General features: G+C 57.5%; 2 protein-coding genes across 8 annotated transcripts in view; one reads left to right on the forward strand and one right to left on the reverse strand.

Moving 5' to 3' along the window:
- Positions 1 to 10,988, reverse strand: part of RHOBTB2 (Rho related BTB domain containing 2) — a 17,170-nt gene extending 6,182 nt beyond the window's left edge. Inside the window, exons 1-5 of one of the 3 annotated variants that reach the window (XM_062015776.1) lie at positions 10,923 to 10,988; positions 7,730 to 7,807; positions 1,084 to 1,285; positions 820 to 923; positions 552 to 737 (exon numbers count right to left, since the gene is read on the reverse strand). In XM_062015776.1, the coding sequence (XP_061871760.1) occupies positions 552 to 737; positions 820 to 923; positions 1,084 to 1,285; positions 7,730 to 7,788 (551 nt within the window). In that variant the 5' untranslated portion in view covers positions 7,789 to 7,807; positions 10,923 to 10,988. Of the gene's footprint in view, positions 1 to 551; positions 738 to 819; positions 924 to 1,083; positions 1,286 to 4,770; positions 5,339 to 6,056; positions 6,232 to 7,729; positions 7,808 to 10,922 lie in introns of those variants that run through there. The other 2 variants (XM_062015777.1, XM_062015779.1) reach the window with 2 other exon arrangements.
- Positions 8,981 to 27,168, forward strand: part of PEBP4 (phosphatidylethanolamine binding protein 4) — a 79,520-nt gene continuing 61,332 nt past the window's right edge. Inside the window, exons 1-3 of one of the 5 annotated variants that reach the window (XM_062015785.1) lie at positions 8,981 to 9,032; positions 20,651 to 20,805; positions 22,128 to 22,260. In XM_062015785.1, coding sequence (XP_061871769.1) covers positions 20,666 to 20,805; positions 22,128 to 22,260 — 273 coding nt within the window. In that variant the 5' untranslated portion in view covers positions 8,981 to 9,032; positions 20,651 to 20,665. Of the gene's footprint in view, positions 9,033 to 11,212; positions 11,272 to 11,581; positions 11,656 to 13,721; positions 13,761 to 19,850; positions 19,924 to 20,650; positions 20,806 to 22,127; positions 22,261 to 27,168 lie in introns of those variants that run through there. The other 4 variants (XM_062015784.1, XM_062015782.1, XM_062015786.1 and 1 more) reach the window with 4 other exon arrangements.

Raw genomic sequence — 27,168 nt, forward strand, 5'->3', positions numbered from 1 at the left:
GCCCTGGACTCGGCTTTGGTGAGGCTGCACCTCAAATCCTGTGTCCAGTTTCGGGTCCCTCTCTCCAAGAAGGACATGGAGGTGCTGGAGAGGATGCAGAGGTGGCTACCAAGCTGGGAAAGGATTTGGAGCAGGTCTCAGCTGAGGAAGGGCTGAGGGATCTGGGGCTGCTGAGCCTGGGGAAAAGAAGGCTCAGGGGAGACCCTCTCCCTCTACAACTACCTGAAAGGCAGCTGGAGCCAGGTGGGGGTGAGTCTGTTCAACCTAGTAACAAGCAACAGAACAAGAGGAAATGGCCTCAAGAGTCACCAGGGGAGGTTGAGGCTGGATGTGAGGAGGAATGTCTGTGCTGCCAGGGCTGTCAGGCATTGGATCAGCTCCCAGGGAGCTGCTGGAGTCACCGTCCCTGGAGGGGTTCCAGAGCCGGGTGGGTGTTGCACTGAGGGCAATGGGCTGGTGGGTGATGGGGCTGGGACAGAGGCTGCACCCCATGGGCTGAAAGGGCTCCTCCAGCCCAAACCCTGCTGTGATTCAGGGCACAGGAGTCCCACCTGGCCAAGGGCCGCCGAGCCCTGTTGACGGCCTCGAGGTCGGCGTAGCGCAGGTCGAGCTGGCAGCCCACCAGGATGACGGGGGCACGGGGGCAGAAGTGTTTGATCTCTGGGTACCACATGGTCTTCACATGGTGCAGGGAGTTGGGGTTGGCGATGGAGAAGCACAAAACCACAACGTCAGACCTGTGAGGAGAAGAGGGTCAAGGTCCAGGCTGGTGATGGCAGTCCCCGTCCCGAGCAGCACGAGGCTCTGCCTCTCCCCTACCTGCCATAAGCAAAGCGTCTGTCCTTGTGGTGGTCACCAAAGGTGTCCCAGAGCCTCAAGGACACACTGACATCATCTACCACATCCCTGGAGCGCTCCAGCACCTGTGGGAAGAGAAACCCCACCCAGCTCCTGAGCCCTTGTGCCCTGTGACAGGTCGGTACCCACCGACAGGGTACGGAGGAAGCCTGCACAGTTCCCCCAGGGGTAGGATGCATCTCCTCGGGGTTCTCACGGGCTGAGCCATGCCCCAGCAGCCCTCACCTCCTGGCAGACACGGTACTGGTCGATGGCCCAGACTGTGGGCACGTGTGTGGCGAGGAGCTGGTACTGGGTGAGGGTGGCGTTGCAGGCGCGGGCACAGATGAGTCGGGTCTTCCCCACCGCGTTGTCCCCGACCACGACGCACTTGATAGTTTCTACGTTTGGCCTCTCATAATCCATGTCAGAATCCATTAATTGGGACCTGGGAGGGGAAAGCAGTTGGAGGGGGGATCAGCAAATACAATCCAGGGTAAGCTGGAGTGGGGGAGGATGTCTCCAGGTGGGACACGATGCTGAGGGGATGAAGTAAGAGGATGATGCTGATCCTCACGCTCCGAGCCACCAGCCCCACTGCAGCAACTGGGAACTGGGAGCTCCAAGGAGGGTACTGAGTGAGGGCAGCTGCCCATTCCTGCCTGGCTCAGGGCAGCTGCCCATTCCTACTTGGCTCACGCTCCCCAGCAGTCCTCTCCATCATCCCAGCCTCTCCTGGCAGCGTGTGCTGCTGTGCCACACGTCAAACCCGTGCCTCGCATTTGATTCGACCCTGCTCCCTCCCTCCCGGTCTCTCTGGCCCTGCCTCATGCTTGTTCATGTGAGATGAGCCTTTTTTTCCTCTCTCTCTCTCTCTCTGTGTGTGTTTTTTCCCCTCCTCCTTTCCCCTTTCTCCCTCTCCAGCACTTACAAACGAAGCTTCCAGAGCCGCCTGACTGAGCGCTGCCAACCTCTCCAGCTGCCCATCTCAGGGGGGGCACCAGACCAACCTGCCCCCCTTTTCCCACCCCCCTCCTTTTCCCAGAGGGAATATTTCCTCCCAGCTAAGAGCAGCAAAGAAGAAACTAGTGATGTTTCCAGGTGGCTCAGAAACCATCAGGTCTGGGAAGACTCCTGCTTGGGACTGGGCATGACCTGACCCCTCCCCGGAGGGAGGCTGGTGTGATGGATGCTGTGAAGCTGAAGGGAAGCACCCTCATGCTGGGTGCAGACATGCCCAGCTGTGCCACCCTTTGCTTCTCCAACACCCCAGAACCTAAACCAGCCAAAATTAACTCCTCACAGCATTCAGCCAGGGATCTGTGACATTCCCAGGGAGAGAGGGAAAGAGGAAAGCAGTTGAGTGGGGATCAGCAAATACATCCAGGATACATCCACTCAATCCCAATCCCCAACCACATCCCAATTGCTCCAAACTCCCCAAAGCTGCAGAGCTCTTCCCCCCTTGCCATCCCCCCATCCTGGCACCGGCCTCCTGAGCTGCTCTAATAAACCAGCAGTGAGTGAAAATCCCCAGTAACGATGGCAACGGAGCCCTGCCCGCGGGGCTCCCGACACCGGCAGCCTGGCAAGGACTTCCCAATGTTAGCACCTCCCTCCCATGCTCAGGCTGGCTCAGCACACCTGCCTACAGGAGATGGCATGTGAGAGGGCACAGCACCGTGCAGGACTGGGGCCATGAGCCTTGCATGCAAGGGTGGGAGGATCCAGGTTGCTTTAGGTGTCAGCACCGAGATATCGGCTGGTCCCAAGGCAAAACTTCCCCCAGGAGTTGTCACCATGTGCCATGTCCCCTCCAGCCTGTGGGATGCAGGGAATGCTGGGTGCTGAGGGCATGGAAAAGCAGGAGTAACAACTCCTGGGGCTCTGCATGGTGAGAAGGAGCCAGGGCAGGTTGGTTCCTTCTCTCTTAGCTCCTGGAAATTGCATTTCCATCTCATGCACCTCCCTCCACCACTGCCCCTGGTCCCTTGATCTTCCCAGTCCTTGGTCCTCTGATCTTTCTGGTCCCTGGACCCCTGATCTTTCTGGTCCTTTGATCTTCCCAGTCCCTGGTCCCATGATCTTCTCAGTCCCTGGTCCCATGATCTTCCTGGTCCTTTGATTTTCCCAGTCCCTTGTCCTCTGATCTTCCCGGTGCCCTGATCCCCCCAGCCCCTGGTCCCCTGCTCCCCCTGAGCATCAGCTTTGCTGGGAGATTTAAGGGGGTTGTTAGTGCTCAGGGAGCTTTGCAGTGGTTATTTTTAGGGCCAGCTGTGCTCCCAAGTGGGCTGAGCTCATTCAGATGATGGGGAGGGGTTGGGGGAGGGGGGGATGAAGGCACATGGAGATGACAACTGCCAGTTTGGATGCTCACCCTGCGTGGGGAGCTCGGCCTGCACTCAGGGAGTCTGGGGAATTAAGAGCTAAATCCTACTGGGATCAGAGACTGGGAGGAGGAGAGGAAGAGGGGGACAGCAGGAGGCACAAAATGCAGGCTCCAAATCAAGCAGAAGCACATTGGGGAACTTCAGTAGCCCCACGGGGGTGGCTCGTAGCCCCTCACCCACGAGACATCACCCCAGGAGGGGGCTGAGCCTCTCTGCAGGGACAATTTCAGCAGCATCATATCACCAGCACTGCAGCCCCCTCCCAACCTTCCCCACCACCCCATCTCTCCTGGAGTCGGCTCCAAAATCCACCTGAGAGTAAGAAATACCCAGGATGCCAAAACAATCGAGTTCCTCCCCTCCAGCAAAAGCCTTTCCCCAGGGAGCAGAGCTCCTCTGGCCAGCAGCAACCCCAGCCCTGCTCCTCCTGCCCCCCACACAAACCACGGGCACCCAATTCACTCACACACACCCCCACACCCCGAAAGGGAACCCTACAATTGCTCCTTCCAGGCTGCCAGGCCTTTGGTTGCCAAGGCAACTGCACCATCACCCCCGAGAACCGTCGCTTAGCAACTCCCAGGCTCCAAAATCCTCCATCCCGCACCTCGGGAGGGGAGGGGAGACCCCAAATGTGGGGGAAACCGCCCCCAAACCGGGGGGAAACCGCCCCAAAACGGCAACGACGCACAAAAATAATGCGGCAACTCTCGTGACCCTGGAACGGGGCCGGGGGGGAGGGAATGGGGGGGCGAGATGGGTCTGGGGCGGCCCCACGGAGCCCACTGGGGATGGGGCGGGGGGGAGGCGGAGCGGGGCCGCAACACGGCAGCGGGGGCACCGGGAGAGGGGATTGCGATGGGGTCGGGGGATGCTCGGAGGAGCCGAGAATCGGGATGCAAAGGGGATGAGGAGCAGCAGGAGCGGGTCGGAGCAGCCGGAGAGGGGGGTGTAGGGCAGCACAAGGAGGATGGGCAGGACCTAAGCCGGGGGTGCGGGGCATTGCAAAGGGGGTCGGGGATGCTCAGAGCACCCAGATCGGGGTGCAGGGCACGACAAGGAGGTGCGGAGGGCTTAGGCCGGGGGGTGTGGGGGATTGCAAGAGGGCTCGAGGATGCTCGGAGCACCCGAATCTGAGGTGCCGGGGGGCTGGGGAGCACCGGGACTGGGCGCGGGGCATTGCGAGGGGAGTCGGGGATGCTCGGAGCACCCAGATCAGAGGGTGCGGAGGGGCTGGGGAGGAGCAGGGGCATTGCAAGGGGACTCGGGAGTGAGGTCCGTACCGGGGCCGGCTGCGGGGCACGGCAAGGGGACTGGCGGGGGGGTGATACGGGACAGCCGGGCCGCGGGTGCAGGGCATTGCCATGGGGTTGGGGGTGCTGGGAGCACCCGGGCCGGGGGTGCGGAGCATCGGGCGGCGGCGGCGGGTGCATCGCGGAGAGGCCGGGCCGGGCGGCGGGGCAGGATGCGCGCAGGCGGATCCCGGGGCGCGGGGAGAAGCGGGGAAGGAAGGAGCAGAGGGAGGTAGATCCTCGGTACTTACACCAACAGAGATGAAGCGACGGCTCCCAGGGGCCGGGGCCGGGCTCGCCCCTCCGGACATGGTCACGGCGCAAGTTGCGCGGTTGGTGTGTGCGCGGCTCGGGGCCGCGGTGCGCGGCTCAAGGCCTGGGGCGCGGGGGCCCATCCCGGCACCTCGGCACCCCCCTCCTCCGCATCCGCGGCCCCCTGAGCTGCTTGCCTTGCGCGGAGCCCTGCGCGGAGCCTTGCGCGGAGCAGCGCGCTGCAGTCGCGGCCGCCCCGCCTTTCATTCACAAAAAACAAGCGGCCCCGATCGGGAACCCGCCCCCCCCCCCCCCAAACCTCCGCCGCTGCCCATTGGCTGCGAGAGGCCGGGGGGGGTGGTACCCGGGCTGGGGAGGAGGGGGGTGTCTCGGCAGGGGACCCCCATCCTGCCCTTGACCCCCTCCTCGCAGGGGTCTCCATCCTGCCCCGCATAGAGGACCCTCACCCTGCTGCCCGGTCTTGCCCTGGGGGGGATCACTCATCTCCGCACAGGATCCCCCCTCGGCTCCTAATCCTCGCTCTGACCCAATCCGTCCGCTGCTCCTGACACCCCACGTCCCCCTCCATCCTCTGCTTCACCCAGTCCTCATCCTTCCTCTACATCCCACCTCCATCCTCCCCTCTGCATCCCCCCCGGGACGGGCTGCCCCCCTAGCACACCCCTCTCCCCTTGCCCAAGGCTGCCAGGCCAACAGCCCCGGCTGAGGGTGGGGTCGTGCCGGAGGAGACCCCCGTTTGTGCGGCTTCCCAAGCCCCCCAGGAGCACTCCCGGCCCCTTGCAGGGCTGGTTTTCTCGACGGGACACACACACAGAGCTGCCTCATCCATCCAGGCCACACGCTGCGGCATTGCCTTTGACCCCCATCCCGCAGCTGTCCCCGCAGCCCCCTCCTCAGCCCGCAGCCCCCTTTCCCCACGATCCGCGTCTGTAATTCACGGGCAGCTTTGCACTGTGCCGGCAAAGGCGGCGGCTCCCGGCTGCGCTGCTCTGACCCCGTATATCCGCATCATGTGATGCTTCGCCATCATTTCCCGAGGCTTTCAGGCTGCCGTTCCCTCCCCCCTTGCCCTGCTCGGCTCCCATCCCTCCCCCCGTCCATCGCTCCGCTGCGCTCGGGCCCGGCCGCGCTGATGCAGCGGCGCAACCTCCGCGCTCGCGTCTGGCTGCGACCTCAGCGGCCGCTCGTCACCGTCCCCACGGCGCGGATCAAACCCTCCCTCCTCCTCCTCTCCATCTCTCCCTCCCCGCCCTCCCCACCTCACCTAACTCGCAGGACGGGGATCTCTCTCTCCATAGCAGAAGGAGATGGGAGTCGCTTATTTGGGGAGGGGGGAGGCTGTTGGCTGCGGAGCCGGGCATAGGATGCCTCGGTGCCCACGCTGGCACCGCAGGAGCTTTGGGCTTCACGGCCAGAGGCTGTGTCCTTCCCCTGCAACCCGAGCTGCGAGCGCCAGAGCTGCAGCTTTGAGCTTGCTGCTTCTTGGAGTGGGTCACGGGGAGAGAACACGTAAAGCTTGTTTGCCAGCCGCATGATTTGGCTTATTTGCTCTCATGTAGCAGGTGCTTAATTGTGGCAGAAAGGGTTCCTGGCAGCTTTCTGGGCAGCCCCATTCCCGCCTGCCCCCCTCCTCGCTGGGCATAACAAAAGCACGATTGTCACTTGGAGGCGAAACGCTGGGGCTGCAGCTCTTGCACGGGCCCTTCACCCGGCAGGAGGCTGTGCCGGGACGAGAGAGACGGGGCAGGAGGCACCGCGGAGGGCACCGGGCAGGGAACGGGCACGGGGGCACCCACGGAGGATGTGGGTGCTACTCACAGCCCTTCCCCAGCCCTTCCCCTCCAGGGGAGGAGAAACACAGGTCTCAGTTGATTAGATGCAGCCCAACGCTCCCCAGCCCCTGCATGGCATGGCATGGCGTGGCATGGCATGGCATGGCATGGCATTGGCATGATTGCCCATGGCACAGCACAGCTGCCCCACAGTGTGGTTGCTTGTGGCATGGGATGGTTGCCCATGGCATGGAATGACTGCCAACAACATGGTATGACTGCTCATGGCACTGCTGTCCATACAGGTGCCCGCAGCAAGGTGCCAGCTCCTGCCCCTCAGCACCACTGCCACTGCCTGGGCTGCAATTCAAAGGCTGTTGACGTCTCTCTCCAATTTAAGCCTCTCAAGCTCATGCCAAGGGGCTCCCTCTGCCTGATACCATCATCATCCTCCCTCCCAGAGCCCCAAACTCCACAGCTGAGCACTGGGGTCACCCCGGGGAGTTCACACCCCTTTGCACCCCGGAGCATCCTCCATGTCCCTCATCCCCAGCAAGGAAGCAGCTCTCTGGGTACCAGTCAGGAGCAGGCTCTGCCCTCTCTGCTGAGCTTGGTGGCTCTCCAGGGTTTAACACCAGGAGCATTTCCATCCCTCCCAGGTCCTGCCCACCCCCTCCCACCTTGCAGGGGAACGAATCCAAACTCATATTCCTTTCCTTGGAAATGTTCTACAACTGCTTCGACCGTCCCAGCTGGTGCCCTCCCCCTCCCCCCCATCCCCATCCCCAAATCCAGCTGAGCTCAGCACTATTCAGCTTGCAGAGGGCTCAAGGGCTGTGCCAGACCAAAGCAATGACACAACCCCAGCAAAAGGCAATTTGCAGCAGGGAAACACCCCAAACCCCACCAGCAGCCCCCTGACCACACATTCCAGCAGCTCCCCAACCACACATTGCAGCAGCTCCCCAACCACACATTCCAGCAGCCCCCTGACCACACATTCCAGCAGCTCCCCAACCACACATTCCAGCAGCTCCCCACCAGGCACCTGCCTTTGCTTTGCCCTAAGCCCTGTGGGGAGTTTTGCAGCTTATCCGAGGCGTCCCGGGGCTGTGTGGAGGGAAGCAAAGAGCAAAGTCCCCTGAAGCAGGAGGAGGGTACTTACAGGCTGTGAGCCATGGCACTCATCTTCCCAGCAGGGCTGCCCTTCCTCTGGGTTTCCATCTCTTTCTCGTGGCAGACTCTGAAAGGAGAAGGCAGAAGGCTCTGTGAAACCCCCCCAAATGCAGACTCATGTCCTAAAGTCCCTTCACACACCCCTCTTGCCTGCTGGCACTTCTCTACCCTGGGCACAGAAAGCCCTTGGGAAGTCCTGCCCAGCCACCTGGCCTGGCCAAGAAGTGTCCTTGTGTGGGGAGAGGGCTCTGCCTACTGTCACCTCAGTGCCAGACCTCCCCCCCATGCCACCATACGAAGCAGCTGAGGGGCAGATGTACAGATACACACACCAGCCCCAGCCCAAGCCCTGGGTCAGATCACCCAGTGACAGCCTCCCCTCAGCCCCAGGGGCTGCTCAGGGTGGCCAAGGGGTCCCCCAGTACCATTCCCCTGCTCCAAGCACCTTACCCTTGGCCTAAGAGCCTTCCCTGTGGGCACATGCACCCTGAGCTGGCTTCCAGGGGGGGCAGTAGACCACCAAGCCCTCCGGTGTGTTTGCTTTGGTCATTGCAATGTTGCAGGAAGCTCTGGAGCTCTGGGCTCTGCCCTTCCCATGTCCCTGGGTCAATGGTGGCTGCTCACGTCAGGCTGGAGCAGAGTCCAGCCTGGGCTTTGCTCCTGCCAGAGCCAGCAGGCACCTGGCTCCTCCTTCAGAGGAGGATGCTGGGTCCATCCCTGGATCCACTCAGGGAAAGCAAGTTTTTGCTGCTCTCAGACCCCCAAATCCTGCTGCCTGGGTGATGCTACAAGGGGTCTCCTTGCTCAGGGCGGCTGCCTCAGGGCTCCCCAGCCCCAGAGCAGGAATAGGAGAGCTCAGCCTTCCCTTGCTGGGCAGCCTGGGGAAGAGGAGGCTGAGGGGAGACAGAAGCACTCTGCAGCTCCCTGACAGGAGCCTGTGGGGAGGTGGGGGTCTGTCACTTATCACAAGTGATAGGACACAGGTTGGAGTGAGAGGGGTGTCAGCCCTGTGCCAGGCTGCCCAGGGAGCTGGGGCAGTGCCCAGCCCTGGAGGGATCCCAAAGCCCTGGAGCTGAGGTGCTGAGGCTGTGGGTCAGTGCTGGGCTGGGCAGGGTGAGGGCAGGGCTGGGACTGCAGCAGCTTCAAGGGCTTTAACAACCAAAACCCTTCTGTGATTCTGTCTCTCAGGAGTCTGGGGGGCTCTGGCCATTCACTGCAGACACATCCCGACTCAGCTACAGACCTGGATCCCATCTCCCAGCCCTGGAACTCAGCCACCTGATAGCCCACAGGTGAGAACTGCTCCTGCCATCCACACCACAGCAGCACCTCAGGGACTCATCAGGGACTCATCACTCCCTTTATAAATACTTAAAGCCAGGAGGAGCCACGTGCTCCTGGCAAATGCAACGTGTGCCACAAGCACAGCATCCCTCCCTCACCCCAGCACAGAGCTCCAGAACATCTGGGCCTCCCCAGACAGATAGAAACCAGGTCAGGGCAGAATTCAAGGTCTCATTCCAGGCATGCAGGATTTCTGCCTCCCCCAGCTGCCATAACATCAGCTTTATCACCTTTTATGTAGCTCTCTATATATCTCTATTTGCTGCTGATATGAACTTGCAGCTGAGGCTTCTGTTCCTCCCACCAGCCCAGCCAGGTTTGGGGCACACACAGTGTTCATGGGACAGCCTGAAACATTTCCAGGCTCCCCATAGACAGACTGCTTCATGCAGTATTCACAGCTTCATACAGTATTAAATGCCTCATGAAAAAAAACCCAGACCCAGACCAGCCTAACTGTGAAAAGCTTCTATTTGGGGAAAGTTCCTCCTGTAACAGTGCATCCTGTGGCTTCTGTTTCCCTTTTCTCCTGCTTCTCTTGCTGGGGCAAAACCAGGCTGGTTGCATTGCTAACAAGCCTGGGCTCTTCATCAGAAGAGGGAAATAGCCCTCTCCAAGCAATTCATTCTCATTCCACACCCCAGGAGCTGCTGTGGGTGTGAGGTGAGGGGCTGGCTGGCTTGTTGTAGCTTGGGGATTGATGCTCAGTGAGGCCTCCCTGGGTCTGGTGCAGGGGTCTGGCAGCAGGGAGCACCCTGCATGGTGCAGGGTTGGGGTGCAGGATTGAGCTGGGTGGCAGCCTGAGTATCTCCACATTAAAAAAGAAACAATTCAATGTGAAAGAAGGAGGAGTGTGTTTCCAAGCAACTGTCTCCAGCAGGGATGGAGAAAACTTCTGGGGACTCAGAACCCCCAGGCAGGGCTCAGGGAAGGGGGGAGGGAGGGAGCTGAGGAGCTGCCTGGGTCAGAAAGGCAGGAAAAGAGGGGACAGGGTGGGAGGTGAGACCAGCAGCAGCCAGTGCTGGGGGTAGTGGGAGCATCTCCCTTTGCCCCACCACAGAGAGCAGCCAGGCCTCGTGCCCTGGCTTGTGAAACACCACCCAAGCCCCCAAAACCACTTCCTACCACAACGGCTCCTGGGCCAACGGTGCCCGTGGCAGAGGGGCTGCCTGTCCCCCTGCCAGGCCAGGGAGGTGATGGCAGAGCTTGGTGGCTGCCTGGATCTTCTGGCTACCAGCCAGGAGCCATCAACAGCCCTTATTGAAGCTGCAAACAGCAGCCACTGGTTTGAGAGTCACTGGTTTGATCATCTCCGTGCCCATGGGACAGCCCTGGGGCATCCATCCTACACTGCCAGCCTCTGCAGCCCCACAAGCTGGGGTCTAATCACATGTGGCTCTGCCCAAGCACCCTCCTCTCTGCCAGCACCAGCCCTGGGCTACTTGTTAAACCCTGGTTGCCACCATCACAGCCCACTGAGCTGTGTCGGGGTCTGACAGCTCAACAGCTCAAAGGGGAGCGAAGGGGCAACAAGGAGCTGAGAGCATCACCCCTCCAGAGGGTCTGCATCAACCCAGGGGGCTGTAAACAGCCCACAGCAGCACCTCAAGCTGCTGCCAGCTCCTCCCCAGCACAGTCCAACCCATTCCCAAACTCTCAACCCTCACACATCCCACTTGTGCATCTCCCCCACCGCTCCCCAGCAGGAAAGCCTCAGCCTCAGCATCCCCCCAGGCAGGGCCAGTCCTGGCAAAGCTCTGAGGGGACAATGGGCTGCTTTTCCCCAGGGTGTTTGTTCTCCAGGGGCTCAGTTTGCTGCAGGGAGCTGTCAGGGTTACCTGTGTGCAGGGCTCTGCACCGTCCCGTGGCTCTCCCCTCGGGTCCAGCAGCTGCCTTCCCTTTCCCAAGGTGGTAACTGGCCTGGCCAAGGAGGAATCACTTTTATACCCTTGCCCATGTGATCCAAACAAATGCCCTAGGGATGAGTTTTTGCACTGACATAAATAAAGGGGTTGAGACTAAAACCTGTTGAACCACAATCCTGTGCTCAAGGGACAGGAATTTTCCACTCTGGGCTCTGGGTGTGCCAGCACATGCTCCCAAAAATCCTGCTGCCCTGCACTTGCAAAGCCTTCCAGATCCATTCCTACCTGCAGCTGCAGCAAATGACCCTGGATGGAGGGATAAGTAAGGGAAAAAGAGGCTCAGAGGACACCTTATTCTCTCTACAACTCCCCAACAGCAGCTTGTGGGGGGATGGGGGTCGGTCTCTGCTCCCAAGTGACAGGACAAGAGGGAACAGCCTCAGGTTGCCCCAGGGGAGGTTGAGGCTGGAGCTGAGGCAGAACTGTTTCCCTGAGAGGGGTGTCAGTCCCTGTGCCAGGCTGCCCAGGGAGCTGGGGGAGTGCCCAGCCCTGGAGAGGTGCTGAGGGCTGTGGGGTGGTGCTGGGCTTGGCAGTGGGCAGTGAACCAATTCTCTCAGTGTGAAGGAGTTTGTTAAAGCCAAGGATGCCATCTAAATTCTGCAGATTGTTGTTTCTCCAACAGTCCAGGGAAGGAAACACAGGCAGGGTGAGAAACTGGCAGGGGGGAACCTTTGCCTCTGATAAGCAAACTCCCCCTGCAGCCTTGGGGTTTGCACTTCTGCACAGGCTGGGAGGTGGTTTTGGGAGCCACAAGCTGGGAACCTTCACTGGGATGCTCCTTGGAGCTCCTCAGGGATGGTGCTGCTGAGGATGAAAGCAAGGTACCAGAGCTGAAGTGACCAGCATGGGGATGAAAAGAGGAGGGTGAGCTTTGGATGAGCAACAGTGAGTCAATGGGAACCAAAGGAGTGAGGGAAATGACCAGGGGCCACGGAAAGGAGAGGTGGCTGAGAGGGCTGACTCACTGGGACCAGCTGGTGAGTCAATGGGAAAGGAGGGAGCTAAAGGGCTGATGGACCACAGGGGTCTGTCAGGGCTTCCCAAGGGACAGCAGGAGCCCCTGGGACCGCCCCAGCTCTGCTCAGGTTGCTCTTTGTGGCAGGGCTGGTGCTGGCTGCAGAGGCTGATGCTGCTGATAACAGGCAGGAACGTGCTGCTCAGCACACTCGTGGCTGGCTTGGGGTGTTTTTTCTGCTGGTGCAGGTCTTGCCTCACCTTCTAATTAAGATGCTGCTGTGCCCCAGGCACTTCTGGGGCTGTGTGTGGCTGGCACCCAGGGCTTACTCACATGCTTGTTATGTTCTCTTGGGAGGCAGAGCCATTTGTTCTGTCCCAAGCTAGAAAGGGAAGACAAGGGGATTTTACCCCTCATTCTGTGGCAGGTGCTCCAAAAGCTGCTGCTTTGCTGAGTGCTGGGCTGAGGGAGGTGATCCCTGCCCTGTGCAACTCAGAGCATCCTGCAAATGGCCATGGCCTGCCAAACTGCACTGTTGGCTCGTGCCCCAGCTACTAGGGTCACCCTGGGGGGATGCCAGCCCTTGCCTCTGCCAGCTGCCCCCCAGCTGAGCTCCAGGGCTCAGCCCCCTGCCAAGGAGCTGCTGTGGGGCTGGGGCTCTGCCAGACCTCTGCTGCTGACGTGAGACTGGGAATACTGGTGGTGTGAAGAAGGGGTAGGTGGAAAAAAAAGGGGGGATGGGGTGGGGGGAGCTGGTTGTGTGTGGTGGAGGGTGTCAGGCTGGTTTAGCTCTTGTTTTGCAGCTGGCTGGTTTGCTGGGTGTAAGGGCTGGGGCTCTGGCAGCCCTGACAGCGTGGAGGGAACTAAATAGGAGTCACTTTGGGGTCCCTTTTAGAGCCAGTGGGCTGGGAGCAAATACCTGGGGAGGGAAAAGCTGGAAAAACCCTTCTGGAAAAGGTACCTGTGCCCAGGGATTCCCTTCACACATAGGTACCTGTGGGAAGTGCCCTCACCTACTTGCAGCCTCTAAAGCAGCCTCTAATGGGGGCTGGGGCTCCCCTCTGCACGGAGAGGATGGCATCAGGGAAAGCAGCAGTGCTGGGACCTAGCTGAGCTCATTAAACATGTACAAACACCCCTGCAGCAGAGCAGTTAAACCCATTTAAGGAAGGGTTAAGCCCATTTAAGGAAGGGTTAAGCCACTTTAGTGTGATTCCCTAGTCTGTGGCTGCAGGGGTTAATCTGGTGTGGATGCACCCACCTTGGGTTTGCACCAGTTTAACTCCTTTGTCTCCTTGTTCCCTGGGTTTGACTTCAGGGAGAGCTCAGCTTGTGCTTCCCCTTCCCTCTGCAGGGAGTCAGATCAACTGGGGGCTGAATCTGAAACGCTGCTATTTATAGTCAGCCCTGCTCATTTGGCCTAAATTCCACACAGGTCCCTGTGCCTGGCTGGCTGGAGGGGGGGTGGGCAGCAGGGTCCTGGCAGCAGCCTGTGGCACCCTGACAGGGCTCCTGGCAGAGCCAGCATTAGCCCCAGCTGAGTCAGAGCAGAGGATGCTCCTTCCTCACCCTCAGCTCCTCATTAACCTGCTGCCCCAGGGCTTTCCCACGAGCATCACCCAGCCCTGGTGAGATGTCAAGCACCAGGAATGGGTGTTTGTTTATGTTTGGGTTTGCTTTCTGTCACCCCTCAAGGGCTGTAATCACAATTAGGGCATCCACGTGGCAGGGACTCACCTTCTTGCCAAGGTGCAGTGTCCAGGAGAAGGAAGGGAAAAGGGAAGAGCCTGGCTGGGGTAGGTGACCCCTCCATACCCCAATCCCTGGGAGGGCACAGGAGAGGTTGGTTGAGGGTTTCTCAGTGCTCTCCCTCCATGCTGCAGCTATGTGTTGGTGTTTGCAGCAATGTCTGGGATTTCCCCTGTCCCTGTGAGTCAGGGGAAGGTCCTTAATGCTGGAGCTTGAGCCAAAAGATGTCAAGAGGTGCTTTAACCTCGTGCTTTGCAGCAGCCTCTGGGGCACATATGTGAAGGGAAGGATGCAAAGGGGAGCTGGTGGCATGAGGCAGGGCTGGGGGTGAGCTGCAGGCTCAGCTCTGTGTGTGCCAGCACCGCTGGGATCTGGGAGCTGCTGAAGGGAAAGGAGAGGAGGCTCCAGCACAGCTCTGCTCCTGCCTTGTGACTGTGAAATGGATGTGCTTAATATAGGCCAAATGAAAACATTCTTCCCAAAATAGAAGCCCTTCCCCAGGAAGAGCTGCAGCTCTGGCAGGAGCAGTCACAAGGTGCTTGGGGTGGGCTGGGGCAGGTGGGTTTGTGCAGAGCTGCACATCCAGCCTGGGAGGGTGCAAGTGGCCACCTCCCAGCTGTGCTGGCCACCAAGGTCATCTTCCTCGGGCTCCCCTTCTCAAGCTGCATCCAAAAGGTGCCAGATGCTGCTCTGGGAGAGGAGTTCATGGATGGGGCAAGCACCCACAGGGTTTGGGTGGGCTGTGGAGGTGGGTGGCCCTTAGCCCTAAGCCATGCAGCACCATGGGTGAAGGTGCTGTGGTGTCTGTCCTGTGTGCTGGGGCCAGTGGCTGGGCCCTGGGTGGTGGCAGATGCTGAAAAGTGTCCCTGCTTGTTGTGCTGCTGGAGCTGAGGGTTGGGCTGGCACCAGGCTGACAGGAGAAGGGGTGATCTCCACGTGCTGCAGCCCAGGGCTGGCTCTGTGGGCTGCTGCCAAGCTCAGGCCACTGCACCCATGTATTTGTTGCTTGGCAGACACTGAATGTTCCTCCTCTGAGTGCTCCTGGGATGGCCAGCTAAGGCAGAGGGGCTGCTGCTGAGGGGTGTTTCTGCCAAGGAAGGATTTAGGGGCTCACAGCAGCCATGGGTCTGCTCTGGGGCTCAGTTTGTGCCACACTGCATCTTTTCCTGTTGGGATGTGAGCCTGGGAGGTGCCAACACCTTCAAAGGGCAAAAAGCACAGGACATCCCCTACCTGAGCCTGCAGATGTTCCTGAGCAGAGGGTGCTGCAGGAGGTGGCTGCTACAGGTCCAAACCCCATTTGGGGGCTCTGAAGGTCACTCAGGACCTTCTCCAGTTAATCCAGCTGGACCAGCCACAGCTGCCTGCTGGGAAACTGGGGCAGGCAGGGCTGAGAGTTCAGACCTGAGGCTTGGGCAGGTGAAAAAGAGTAAAGCCAAACAGCCTCTGTTAATATCTGAGGCTGCAGCAGGGAGCCACACTCAGCACTGGGGGAAATGCAAAGCTCTGCTGTTCCAGGCTCACAGGGCTCAGGGGTTTTGGAGGGAGGGTGGAAATACAACCACATTGCTCTGTGTTTTGCCTTGTTAATGTTGTAGGGACACAGAAATAGAGGCTCAGGTGTGATGCAGCCACTGATGGGAGCTGCCTGAGCAGCCTCAGGTCTTCCTGGTTTACTGTGTGCCCATAAATTACACAAGGCTGGTGCTGCCCTGAGCTGGTTCCTGCAGCACCAACCTGAGGCTGTGCCTCCTGCTCCTGATATGGCTCTAGTCAGAGCCAGGAAAATGAGAGTTCACCTGAGCCAAGCTCTTAAACCCACTTAACTCTTCCCAGAAGCTTCAGCTTGTCTGAGGAGGAGAGAGCTGGCCCTAAGCAGCAGTGCAGATGCAAATGGATGGAGGGTTCCTGGGCTAAGAGCTTTGCTTTTGTTCATTTGCAAAGCTCTTGCCCTGTGGCTTGGCTGGGGCAAGGTGAAGATGACCTTGTGCTTGTTCCCTTGAAGCCAGGAATGAAACTCTTAGCTGTGCCAAGAGGGAAAGGAGAGGACAGCCTACCAAGAGGTGAGGTAAGAGGCACAGCCTGGCCAGGGCAGGGCTTGGAGGTGCAGCACCTTGTGAATGGGGAGAGAGGATGTGGCTTTTCTGTTTCCCTTGCTGATGACTGTGGAAAATAGAGCTGAAAAGTGAGCTTGCTGCAAGGCAAAGGTGGAGGGAATTCCCCTGGCTGCTGAGGCTCTGCCAGCTCCTCTGCTTCCTACAGCCTTGCTGCTGGGTATCAACAGTGTGAACCCCTTTGCTCAGCTGCTGTTGAGACTGGAGGAATCTGTTCCTCGGAGTTTCTGAGGTGGTTTGCTCACAGAATCCTCTGTGGCACTTCCCTGGGGAAACTGAGGCAGGGAAGAGCCCAAATAGGAAGCAAATGCTGAGCTCTTCCTGCAGCTGGGTTAATTCTTGGAGAGCAAGGGGCACATTTATTGTCCAGAGATGCTTTTGCTCATGCAAAGCCCATTAAACTCTGCTTCTCCCTGAGCATTAGAGCAAAGCAACAACTCTGTGGCAAGGAAGGGCTGGGCTTGCTAATGGGCTTTAACTTTGCTGCAGTTGGAAACAACCTGGGAGAGGGGGAAAAAAACCCCAAGTCCATGGTGCCAGCCTTTGTGGCATGGCACTGGGGGAACCCAAGCCCAGCACCACCTCAGCTGAGTCCTGTCTGGGCAGAGCTGAGCCTTCCTCAGGAAAGGAGATGGAGGGAGACTTTGGTTCCTGAAGTAAAAGTCAGAAGCCCTGGGTGAAGTCAGAAGCCCTGAAGTGGGTTATAAATGGCCTGGGTTAATGTTAAACTGCCACCAAGAGGAAGCCAACAGCCTGGGTGGGACATTCCAAAGCTCACCTACAATACAGTCCTGGCTCATGTCTGAAGGAGAAGTTGGTCTCTTACAACCATTGACTGGGGACATTGTGACCTGGGAACACTTGTTCTGCCTTACAGTAAAACTGCACCAGAGCTGCAGGTTTTGCATGTGTGCAAGTGGTGAGAGGCTGTCAGGCTCCACTGAAATGCTCTTTGTGGCTCAGCTGTGTCTCAGGGCTCCCTGGCACATCATTTGGCACCTGACTTGTGGCTTATGGGGCTTTAGAGTGCCAAGATGTGCTGGGGATGCTCAGCAGGCTCTGCCTCCTCTGTAACAAGCCACCCTCTCCTTTCCTCTGCAAGCACTTACCCTGGCCCTGTGGATCAGCACATGTGTGTAACCTGGCTCCCAGCACTGGGGCTTTCACATGGGTTTTGTTGCTGTTAAAGCAAGTGATCCCTCCCTTCCCTGCCTTGAGGTGGCTTCCCTTTAATAGGAGCCATTTCATCCCTGACAGTACTAGACAGTGGTGACTTCCTGGCCTATCCCTTGGCTTTGCCAGCTGTGAAAGGCTTTTGTAGTAGCTTTTGAGCCAGACTTGGCTTGCTGCAAAGAGATTTATTGCATTAGTAGCTCCTCTCAATGAACTGAAGTGACAGTGGGGCTGCAGCACGTGTGGAGGCAGCACTTTGCTTCCTTGGGCTTCATTGCTTCTCTCACCTCATTAACTAGATGAATCTATCCAAAAGCCACTGGCTGGATTAAGTGCCTTTGGAAAGCTTTAATTTGCTTCCCAAATATTGATTCCTGATGGGAGCTGGAGAACTCCCTGGTCCTGTGAGCCAGGGCTGTGTGAGGATGGGGTGTGGGGGAAGGCAGGGAACACAGTCTAATGGCTGTTTAAAACCATCCTCCACATGAGTTAACAGTGGCTTACAACCAATTCCTCCCTGTCTGGGGGTTGGAAGAAGAGGAGGGAGGTCAGGATGAGTGGAAATGCTGTGCCCCTGGCATGGCCTGTGGGGAAAGGGTGGAAGTGAGGAGCAGGAGGGGCTTTACAGTCGTGTTTTCAATGGTGGCTTTGCAAGGGAAGTGTGAAGCATCTGTGACTGTGGGAGGCAGTAACTTGCTCTTGAGCAGGGTGAAACCCTGGCTGAATGGATTTTCAGCACTGTGCCAGAGGCTTCTCAGGAGCTGGAAAGACAAGATTCCTGCAGCCCTGCACTGCTTAGTCAGGAGAGGCAACACCTTGGGCTGCTGGGAGAGGAGGTTGGCTCCTGCTCCCTACCTGGTTTGACACCAGGAGATGTGTGTGCCCATGGGAGGATCCTTTCTGGAGGCTCTGGGCACGTGGTTTATGGCTCTTCCCGTCTGTGAGAGCTCCAGGAACAGGAGGAGATGGATGCCAGGGTAAATTCCTCTGTGTGGGTTTGCCAGGCTTGGAGTATTTGTGCAGGCAGGGTTGTGTCAGCTCCAGCCTGGCAGCAAAGGCAGCAGCTCCTGAGTCACCCTGGAGCTGTAGCATTGTGGTTGGATTGGAAAAGCCCTTGAAGCTGCTGCAGTCCCAGCCCTGCCCAGCCCAGCACTGACCCATGGCCCTCAGCTCCAGGGCTGGGCACTCCCCCAGCTCCCTGGGCAGCCTGGCACAGGGGCTGACACCCCTCTCAGGGAAACAGTTCTGCCTCAGCTCCAACCTCAACCTCCCCTGGGGCAACTTGAGGCCATTTCCCTTTGTCCTCTCACTGACTGTCCCCCACCTCACCACAGCCTCCTGTCATGTCTCTCCTCATCCTCTTTAGACTAAACCCCTCCCAGGTCTCTCAGCTGCTCCTCATCAGGTTTGTTCTCCCTTCCTCAGCTCCACTGCCCATCTTTGGACACCCTGTCCTGTGCATGTGTCTAAAGCAAATCATCTGGTGGCTTCCTGCCCCTTGGGATCCCACCTGACCCTGCAGCAGGGACTGTCTGGCTTTCCCATGCATTTCATACCCTGATGATGTGGGTTTGCTGCACAACCTTCCTGCTGCCTTTGCACCAGCTGAGGAGGAGAAATGGGATCTTTGTAATTACTCTGCAAATAGCTCTTGGAGAAAAAGCTGAAGCTTGAATTACAGAGGCTGCTGCAAGAGAGATTGCTCCCATGGGCTTTTCTTCCAGAGCATCCCTGGGGAATCCCCCTGTACCTTGTCTGTCAGCAAACCCTTTTGTGCTGAGCCCATTTCATGATGATCCCCTTGGGAGGAGAGGCTGATATTGCCTCTGTGAAGGGCTCCTGGGCTTAAAATAAAATACCTCTGTTGAGAGTTCATCCTGTCTCTGGGTTTTGCTGTTATTTGGTTACTCCAAAGCAGTGCTGCTGCTCTGCCACCCCTGTGAGCTGCCAAGGCCACAGCAATGCAAACCCTGGGACAAATGTGCTGCTTTCCTGCTGAAATCATCAGTGAAAAGAGATGGGTGAGAGTCACTTTGGCAAGAAAAGTCTCTTGTCCACGTCTCCAGTGTGTTGAGTCCTTGTTTCTGTCCTGCTCAAAGCCACTGTCCCCTCTGCCACCCTCTTGCCAGGCTTTCAGCTGAGCTGCCAGCTTTCCAAAGGAACTCCTAAGAAACCCCCCTTTCTGCAGGGGAGAGCTGTAAGGATCAGTCCTGGGGCTGTGACTTTTTTCCCTGGCCTGGTTGCTGAGTGTGTGAGGATGTCACCCCTGCTTCAGTGCTCCTGACTCACTCCAGTGCTCCTGACTCCCATGGGAGAAGCGTTGCTCACGTGAAGCCCATTTGCAGGCTCCAGGGCTCTAATTACAGGGGCTTTACCCATCTTGTAGCGTGGGAACCAGAGCCATTAGCCCCTAAACCTCCCCATCATTCCCAATACATTAATGTCTCTAATTAGTTAAGCCTGCTGCCTCTTTCCCTCTGTGATGATTGTGGTGCTGGGACTCACTCGTGTTCTCTCTGCGTGCTGGCACTTCATTATGTAATGATCCAGAGTGTGGTGTAATACCTATTCCCAGCTGACACTGCCTTTGTGTGGGGTGCCTTTTTTTTCCCCCTCCTCCTTGCACATGCCTCATCCACAACTGATGAGGCAAATAAATGTTTGGGTTGCCTCTAGTGCAGGTGGAGGGGAGTAAGGGCCAGGTGAGGAGGCAGGGCAGGTGGAGGCCATCTCTGGGGCATGGAAACCCAGAGCTGCCTGATTTGATGCTCCTTTAGGGGCTGAGCTGCCCCTTCCCTGGGGCTGTGTTTTCATTCCCAGTCCCTTCTTCCCTTCCTTCCTGGGAAACCATCTCCACGGCAACCTCAAAGCTCCAGGCTCTGCCTCGGAGCTGCTCACCCATCCCCACCACTATCCCTGGCTGGTAAGTGCCTTGGCAGGGCCAGTCTTGGTGGCTCTGGCCACTGGGTCCGTGGGGCTGCTGTGGGCACAAGGTGAGGTGAGGGCTGGCATTGGGCTTGGCAGGGCTGGGGGTGTCTAAGCCCAGCTCTCCTCATCCTCAGGGCTTGGCTTCTGCTTTGTACAGGCTTAAAAATGGGTGGCCACAGAGAGGGGAGAAGCTCTGCCCTGGCTTGGGAGAGGGGGGGTGGCTGGATTCAAGGTGAATCCTTGTGCTGTTCCCCTGCAGAGGCTCTGCCTGGGGTCAGGATGTGATGCTCTGTCTCAGCTCATTCTCCTTCCAGCAGTAATGCTCTTGGGGAGCCCATGACCAGACCTGAGACCAATTGTTGATCTTTTCCATCAATTTATAGCCCTCAGGGAGAGCAGCAGGGTCAGCACCCAGAGAACAGGGGCTCTGTCCCTTGTTGGTGCTGCCTGGTCTTGGGGTGGGGTGTTGCTTGTGATGTGGTATGCCCACACCCCTGGTGCCTGGCAGGAGGGTGCCAAGGCACCTCCCTTTGGGGTGGGCAGAAATGGGGTCCCTCAGGTGCCAGGGTCTTGCTGGCAGCTCAGTGTCAGTGAAATGTGTAAGGATGGATGTGCTTTGCCTGCTGCTGGTTTTGGGGGGAGGAGGTTGTAGGCTGGAGGATAGAGGGATCAGTGCTTGGGTCAAACCTCTGCCCATGGCACTGACCTTTCCCATCTCTCAGTCCCTGCAGGGCAGGATGAAGCTGCTGGCTGCTGTGCTCCTGGCTGCTGGTCTGTTAGCCACCATTGCCCAGGGGGAGCAGCCCCCCTGGCCTGACAAACCTTCAAGGACCTGCTTCTTCCAGATGCTCAGCAGCATGGACAGCGAGTTCTGCAGGTGAGAGACTCCCTGGTGTCTCCTTTCCCACGTGCCCCAGCCCTGGGCACCCAGGGTGTCACCTCCCAGAACAGTTAATTCCAGTCTCTCCTTTGCCAGGGCTATAAATATTTGTTGCTTGCTTCCTTTTGCCAGGAATCTGGGCCAGAGCTCAGCACAGCAGTGCCCACCAGGCTGTGCAGCTCTCGTTTGATGCAAGCTCAGGTCTTTGTGTCCCTGGTCACCTCAAGTTCTTCCTTGGGCCATCTTTTTTTTGCAGAGGCTTTTAATGAGGACAAATGTCTTCCAAGGGAAGTCTCAGGGGAAGGAAGGTGCTTCTGGGGGAGGAAAGTGCTGGAAGGGGTCACCCCACAGACCCCAGAGCCCATCCCACAGAGGTGCTGATGCTTGAGGTGTGGGCATGGGAAGGGGAAGAAGCCTGGGGAGCTTCTGGAGCTGTAAAAGGGCAGATTGCTGCTGTACCAGCTGAGCTCCCCACCTGAGCAGCCACCAGAACCACTTTGGCAAGGGGTTTTGGCCCTTGGGTTGCTGTAGATGGGGGCAGAGTACAGAGGCACCCTTTGCCTTTGAGGGCTTCTGAGTATCCCCTGTTGCTGGCAGCTTCTGTAGCAAAACCACCCTTTCTGCTGCTTGTCACTCAACCCAAATGCTCCCTAAATATAAGCAACTTCAGCTTCTAGATTAAGGCAAGAAGAGACTTCACTTGGCCCCAGCTTTCTCCCACAAACCATGAGTGGAAACACCTTGCTTTGAACTCTCAGCCTCCCCTGTGCTGCTCTGGGGTTTTGCTCCACAGCAAGATTTCAGGTCCCCCCTGTCCTGTGAGAGTCACAGAGGTGGCAGCTCCTCTTTGCAGTGACCCTGGGTTGATGTCCACACACTGACAGCTTGCTCCCTTGGCTCCTTTCTTTGTTTGATAATGCAGAAGGGGGAAGGCTTGTGCAGGAGCTGGAGGTGTCTGCTCTCTTATGACACTGTCACACAGAAGAGGCTCATCACTGCTTTTGTATAGCAAGTGGGAGAAAGGGACTCAAAGTTCATCTTGTCCAAGGCTGGTGGGGAAGAGGGGTAAATTTGCTCTCCAAGCCTTAGAATAAACCCTTATGGATGATGATTTTTAAACAGCATGAACAATACTGGGAGCAATTTGAGACCTAGTGAAGGTTGAAAGTCTTGCTGCTGTTTGGGAGAGGGAGCAGACCCCTGCTTATGGAAAGGGACTTATCCTGCCCCCCAGCCTGGCTGGGAGCTGACTAATTCCCACCCCCTGCATGGTGTGGTCTCACACTACATGTTCTTCTCTCTTCTTTCTTCCTCTCCAGAGGGGATTTAGAAGTTCTCTACCCCGAGCTGGGTGATGTTGGCTGCATGTACATCCCCAAGTGCCACCAGTACCGGCGGCGGCTCAGCAGAGAGTGGGGCAGCCCCCGTGTCAGGTACCCCCAGGCTGACAAGGTGAGTGCAGGGGGCATTGACCTCCCCTCCACGCTTCACTGGGATAATTCAACCTGTTGGCTGCATCCCAGAGGAAGGATTTATTGGGAGAAGGCTGCTGAGGAGTGTGGTTGTGCTTCGAGCCTGGCTGTGACGCCCCAGCTGGGAGCTGGGCAGGGACTGGCAGTGCTTTGGGTGCTGGGACAGCCCAGGAGCTTGTCACCCTGTGCCATGCACACCTTGGCACTGCCACAGCGCTGGCAGGCTCTGCTCAGTCAACCTGTGCCTGAAATCAAGGTGCTTTTCCCTGCAGAATCCTGCTGTGCTGGGGGCTGGAAGGGACACTGGAGCTCATCCAGCCCAACCAGCTGTCAGCAGGTTCCCCTCAGTCAGGGGGGGACACAGTGACACAATTTGCCTTTTCTTTGCTGCTGTTTGTGAAGCATTTTCAAGCCCATCCAAACCTTGGCTGGGGCTTCCCAGCCCTGGCTGGTGCCTGCCTGGAGCCGTCGGGTCAATGAACGGGAGCTCTGGTGCTGGAGGATCTGTCATTCCGAGCTTGATGTGATGGGGAAAGGGAAGGGGGGTCCCTCCCCAGACCCCCCTTACCCCGCTGTGCAGTTCCCCGCTGTAACCACCCGGTGGCAGCATTGTCCCGCCGCGGACTGGGAGCACTGGGCTGAGCGCTGGGGGTGACTGGGACGGGACGGGATCTCCCGAACACGAGCTTAGCGGAGGGTCTTTGGCTCTCAGAGGTGACATCCATCACCCGCAGTGCTCCCCTAGGATCCCCAGGAGGATGCTCTGGGGTCAGCTTACAAGGGAGAGCCCCCCCAGACCCTTTAGTCCCGGCTGCCATCCTGGGGGGCACCCCCTGCCCCCCCAAATCCCGCCCCGTGGGTGGTTTCCCATCGTCAGCTTCAAAGCTGGGAGCTGAGAAGGGGCGAAACTCGGCTCTTGGGCGTCTCGGCTTTACCTGGCAGCGTTGAGCATCGTTTGTTCTGGCTGCTTCGTGTCTGTCTGGAAAGTCTGTTCCCCCTGTCGATCACATGCTTGGAAGTACAACTTTCCCTTAAAGATATCTGATTCTTCCCTCCCCCTAAAACCCCAACCCTCCCTGGCAGGAGATGCTGTGTGTGAAACGATGCATCCCCTGTGTGTGGCTTTCCAGGAGCCTCAGCTTGCCCAGGGATGGAGACAGCGGCTTTCTCTCTCATTTGAATCCTGGAAAGCAGATCCCAGCAGGGACTTGGCTGTGGTGATGCTGGTGGCTGCTGCTGTGTCCTGTAAACAACCCTGTGGGGAGGGTTTGGGAGACCACCAGAGCCAAACCCCAGCCAGGGAGGTGAAGCCTTTGCCATTTGGCCACCTGAGAACGAGAGCAGGAGAGCCGAGCTGCCCAGGCTGGGCTTGGGAGCTGTGCCTCTCACTTCTGCACCCTCATTTGAGGCTGAGGTGCCAGCTGTGGCACTGACTGATGCCCAGGATCCCTTTGCAGAGGGTCCACAGCTCGTGTTGGTGGATGGCTCAGCTCCACCTGCAGCTTTGGCTCCGTTTCTCTCCGAGACGACTCGGCACATCTTGCACCGAGGTGGCATCTGAGGACACAGACCCTGCTGCTTCCCCTGGCTTGTATTTAATCTCTCCTCTGGCCTTTGCCAGAAGCTCATCCCCATCTCCACACAGCCCAGAGCTTTCCAGCTTTTCCAGGGTGCAAACTGCAGGTTTAGTTTTGGGGGAGAGGCTGGGTGGCCTTAAATTGGTTGTGGAGAGCTGGCTTTGAATGACCTCAGGCTTCCTCTAGAGGATGTATCTCTTACTCCTGAACCTGTAAAGATGCTTTGGGGATAGTATTCCCCCCCTAAAATCACCCTGAAGTGAGTAGGAACAAGAGTTGCCTCATCCTGTGCCTGGGCTGAGGTGTACAGAGGGAGCTGGGCTTGCTTTTTGTGGCTTCCAATGGGATTTGAAAGGTCAGGAATCCTCCATCCCCACATGAGAACAGGGAAACCCTCCCTTTGCTGAAGCCCATCTCCATCAGTCTGTGATGTTTCTCAGCACAGTGGGGTGCTCCAGCACTGCTGGGGTTGGGAGATGGGCTGGGGAAAGGGCTGGCTCCATCTTCTGGGGTTTTCTTCTCTTTACTGTCGAAATCAGTGGCAGCAAAACTCGGGGTTTGAGTATGAAAACTTGTGTAGGAAGTGTCTGCTTTCTGTGGAACACTTTGTCTCTTCAAGAAAAACAACCACCAAAAAAAGCCAAGTGGAGAGTGTTTGTTTGCATCTCCAGAAATATTGATTGGTTTCCTGAGGTGGGGAGAAGGGGATGTTCCCTCCCCCCCCCATCCTCATCCCAGCTCTGCTAGGGGCTGTGTTTCACCTTGTCTGTGCCCAAAATCTCCTCTTACAGCCTTGATGGTGCTTGGTGGGGACAATGTCAGGGGGTTTGAAGGTCTTTGAGGTGGCACCTTGCAAAGCTGAGCTCTGACAAGTGGCTGCTGCTTGGTCTGAGGGGCTTCAACACAGTCATCTGCTCTGTGCTTATGGGGTTGGAAATTGAACCCCTTTTAGTTGTGCTTAAGCAGTTTGGCCACTGGGCCAGTGCAGCCTGGCAGCCAGCTTTGTCAGATGTCACTTTTGGGAAGTAAAAGACCCATCTTTGACTTCTTTCATGCAAAGTCTGTTTGGAGGAGTAAGATTTGCATCACCAGCCACAGGAGGATAGTGACTGATGGTCTGGGTGCCTTGGGAACCCTTTAACTGCTGTGCACAGGCACACACACCCCCTGTGTGTGGCTGGGAGATGTGGGAAGCATCCATCCCCCAGCTCTGAGCTGGAGCAGAGCAGGAGTTTCTCTGCCCTGGTGTTGCAGAAGTCTGGGGGGGAGTGGTGTGAGGTGCAGCACCCCACAATCCTCACTGGGAGACCCTATCCTGTAGAGCTTTTGGGTAGCACTACAAAGATGAGACACACATGAAACACTGTGGGGAGTATCTGTCAGCATCTCCCCAAAACCCCTGTGAGAGGAGCTGCCTCCATCCCCTTTCCCCAGACCAAAGCAGCAGCGAGAGCAGCACGGAACATGTGTCCAGATGGGAAATGCTCCCTCCTTGTCCTGCTTCAATATTGCTTTGCTCAACCAAAAAATAAATTGGAAGAGAAAATTGGCCATTGCATCAATTTGGGGGCAAGTTTATAAATGCTGCAGCTAAGCAATCCCAGCAGAAGGTGATAGATGGCCCGTGAGCACACGGCCCCTGCCGTGATGTATGGGCGCATTAGCTGCCACGCTGCCCTCCATGATGCTGGTTTATTACCAGGGGTGGTGGCAAGACAGCAAAACAGATTATGCCCCAGATCAAATCGATGGGAACTTTATTTACTGGGCCCCTTAAAAACATATTTCTGCAGTTTATAAAAACATCCAGCAGATGTTGGTGAGGGAGCTTGTCTGCTTGTTAAAAAGCAATTTACCTGCGGAGCTGCGGCTCGGGAGCTGCCTCTCACCTGCTGCTCCGCTCACAGCACGCCCTGATGACTTCCTCACAGGGGTTTTTGGGTTGTTGCTTGTGTAAGGTGTCAGGAAGGGGTAGGATTTGCATTCTAGCCAAGGGGAGAGATATCTCCAAGTGGTTTTCCTCAGGGTTCCTACCTCGAACTGGGCTTCTTTAGAACTTACACTGGGTGGTTTTCCAGGAGCCTCCTGGCCAAAGCAGGTTGAGGGGACACCTTGTGCATCCATGAGCCATAGAATAAGGGTGGGAAGGGGCCTTGAAGATCATCCAGTGCACCCCCAGATTAGGACCAGCCAGAGGAGGTCACACAGGAACTCATCCAGCTGGGTTTGAATGTCCCCACAGGAGCCTCCACAGCCCATCTGGGCAGCCCCTCCAGTGCTCCCTCACCTCAGCAGAGGAGAGAGTCCTCCTTGTGTTTCTTTGGAACCTCTTGTGTTCCAGTTTATCCCCATTTCCCATTGTCCTGTTGTTGGCCATCCCTGAGCACAGCCTGGCTCCAGCCTCCTGACACCTTCACATATTTGTGACCATGGATGGGGTCACCCCTCAGTCTCTTCTCCAAGCTCAGGAGCCCCAGTCATCACTTTCTTTCTGCATTTTCAAGAGTTGATACTTTTCAAAGCATCTTTAAAACCATTTCCAGGGCAGAATGGAAAAGTTTCCCCCAATGGGGAACCAGGGAGATGATGCTCTTATCTGCTCTTTAAGCCTAAAGCTGTAACTAGCACCCCAGGGTGATGTCCTGCCAAGCTGAGGCTGTGCCCAGGTTGAAGGGGCAGAATGAGCCTCTGCCAGGAGCTTGGGTCATGCCCAGAGTCCATGCTAAGGTTCACTTGCTGCTGTGCCCCAGCCTTGGCCCTCACCCTCCTCTTCTTTTTGGTGGCTGGGGTGGCCAGAGTCCTAATTGCTAAAGATTTCTGTTCTCTGGAGTCTGGGGCCCATTATTTGGCAAATGGCTTGTGTGAGGAGATTCATTAGCTCCTAACAAAGGGAGGAGAAGGGCTGCTAGAGGGGATGTGCTCTAGTTGTGTCAGGCAGTGATTTGCAGCTGGCTGCAAGAGAGGGCTTTTGAGTGGCACTCAGGTTCAAGTCAAGTCTCATTAAAGATGATGCTTTTAGGCAGAAGATTCCTGACAGTTTGTGTATCCTCTGCTTGGCTCCTGGAACCATCTGGGGTTAAGGAGTCACCAGTGTGGGGTTTGGTTTATTCCCCTCTCAGTCTTGTCTGGGCTACTTAAAACACAATAGCCCAACATTCCTTCCCAATGCTGTCAGCCAGATATTCTGAGGCTTAGCCCAAGCCCCTGGTGATGAACCCCTCCCTTTTGCACTGCTGGAGCTGGTGCTGGTTTGGGTTCCCATGCCCCATGGCATAGCAGCATCCCTGACTTCAGAGGGCTGCCAGCCCCCC

The sequence above is a fragment of the Colius striatus genome, chromosome 27 (assembly GCF_028858725.1).
Source record: "Colius striatus isolate bColStr4 chromosome 27, bColStr4.1.hap1, whole genome shotgun sequence".
In the NCBI taxonomy this organism is placed as follows: Eukaryota; Metazoa; Chordata; class Aves; order Coliiformes; family Coliidae; genus Colius; species Colius striatus.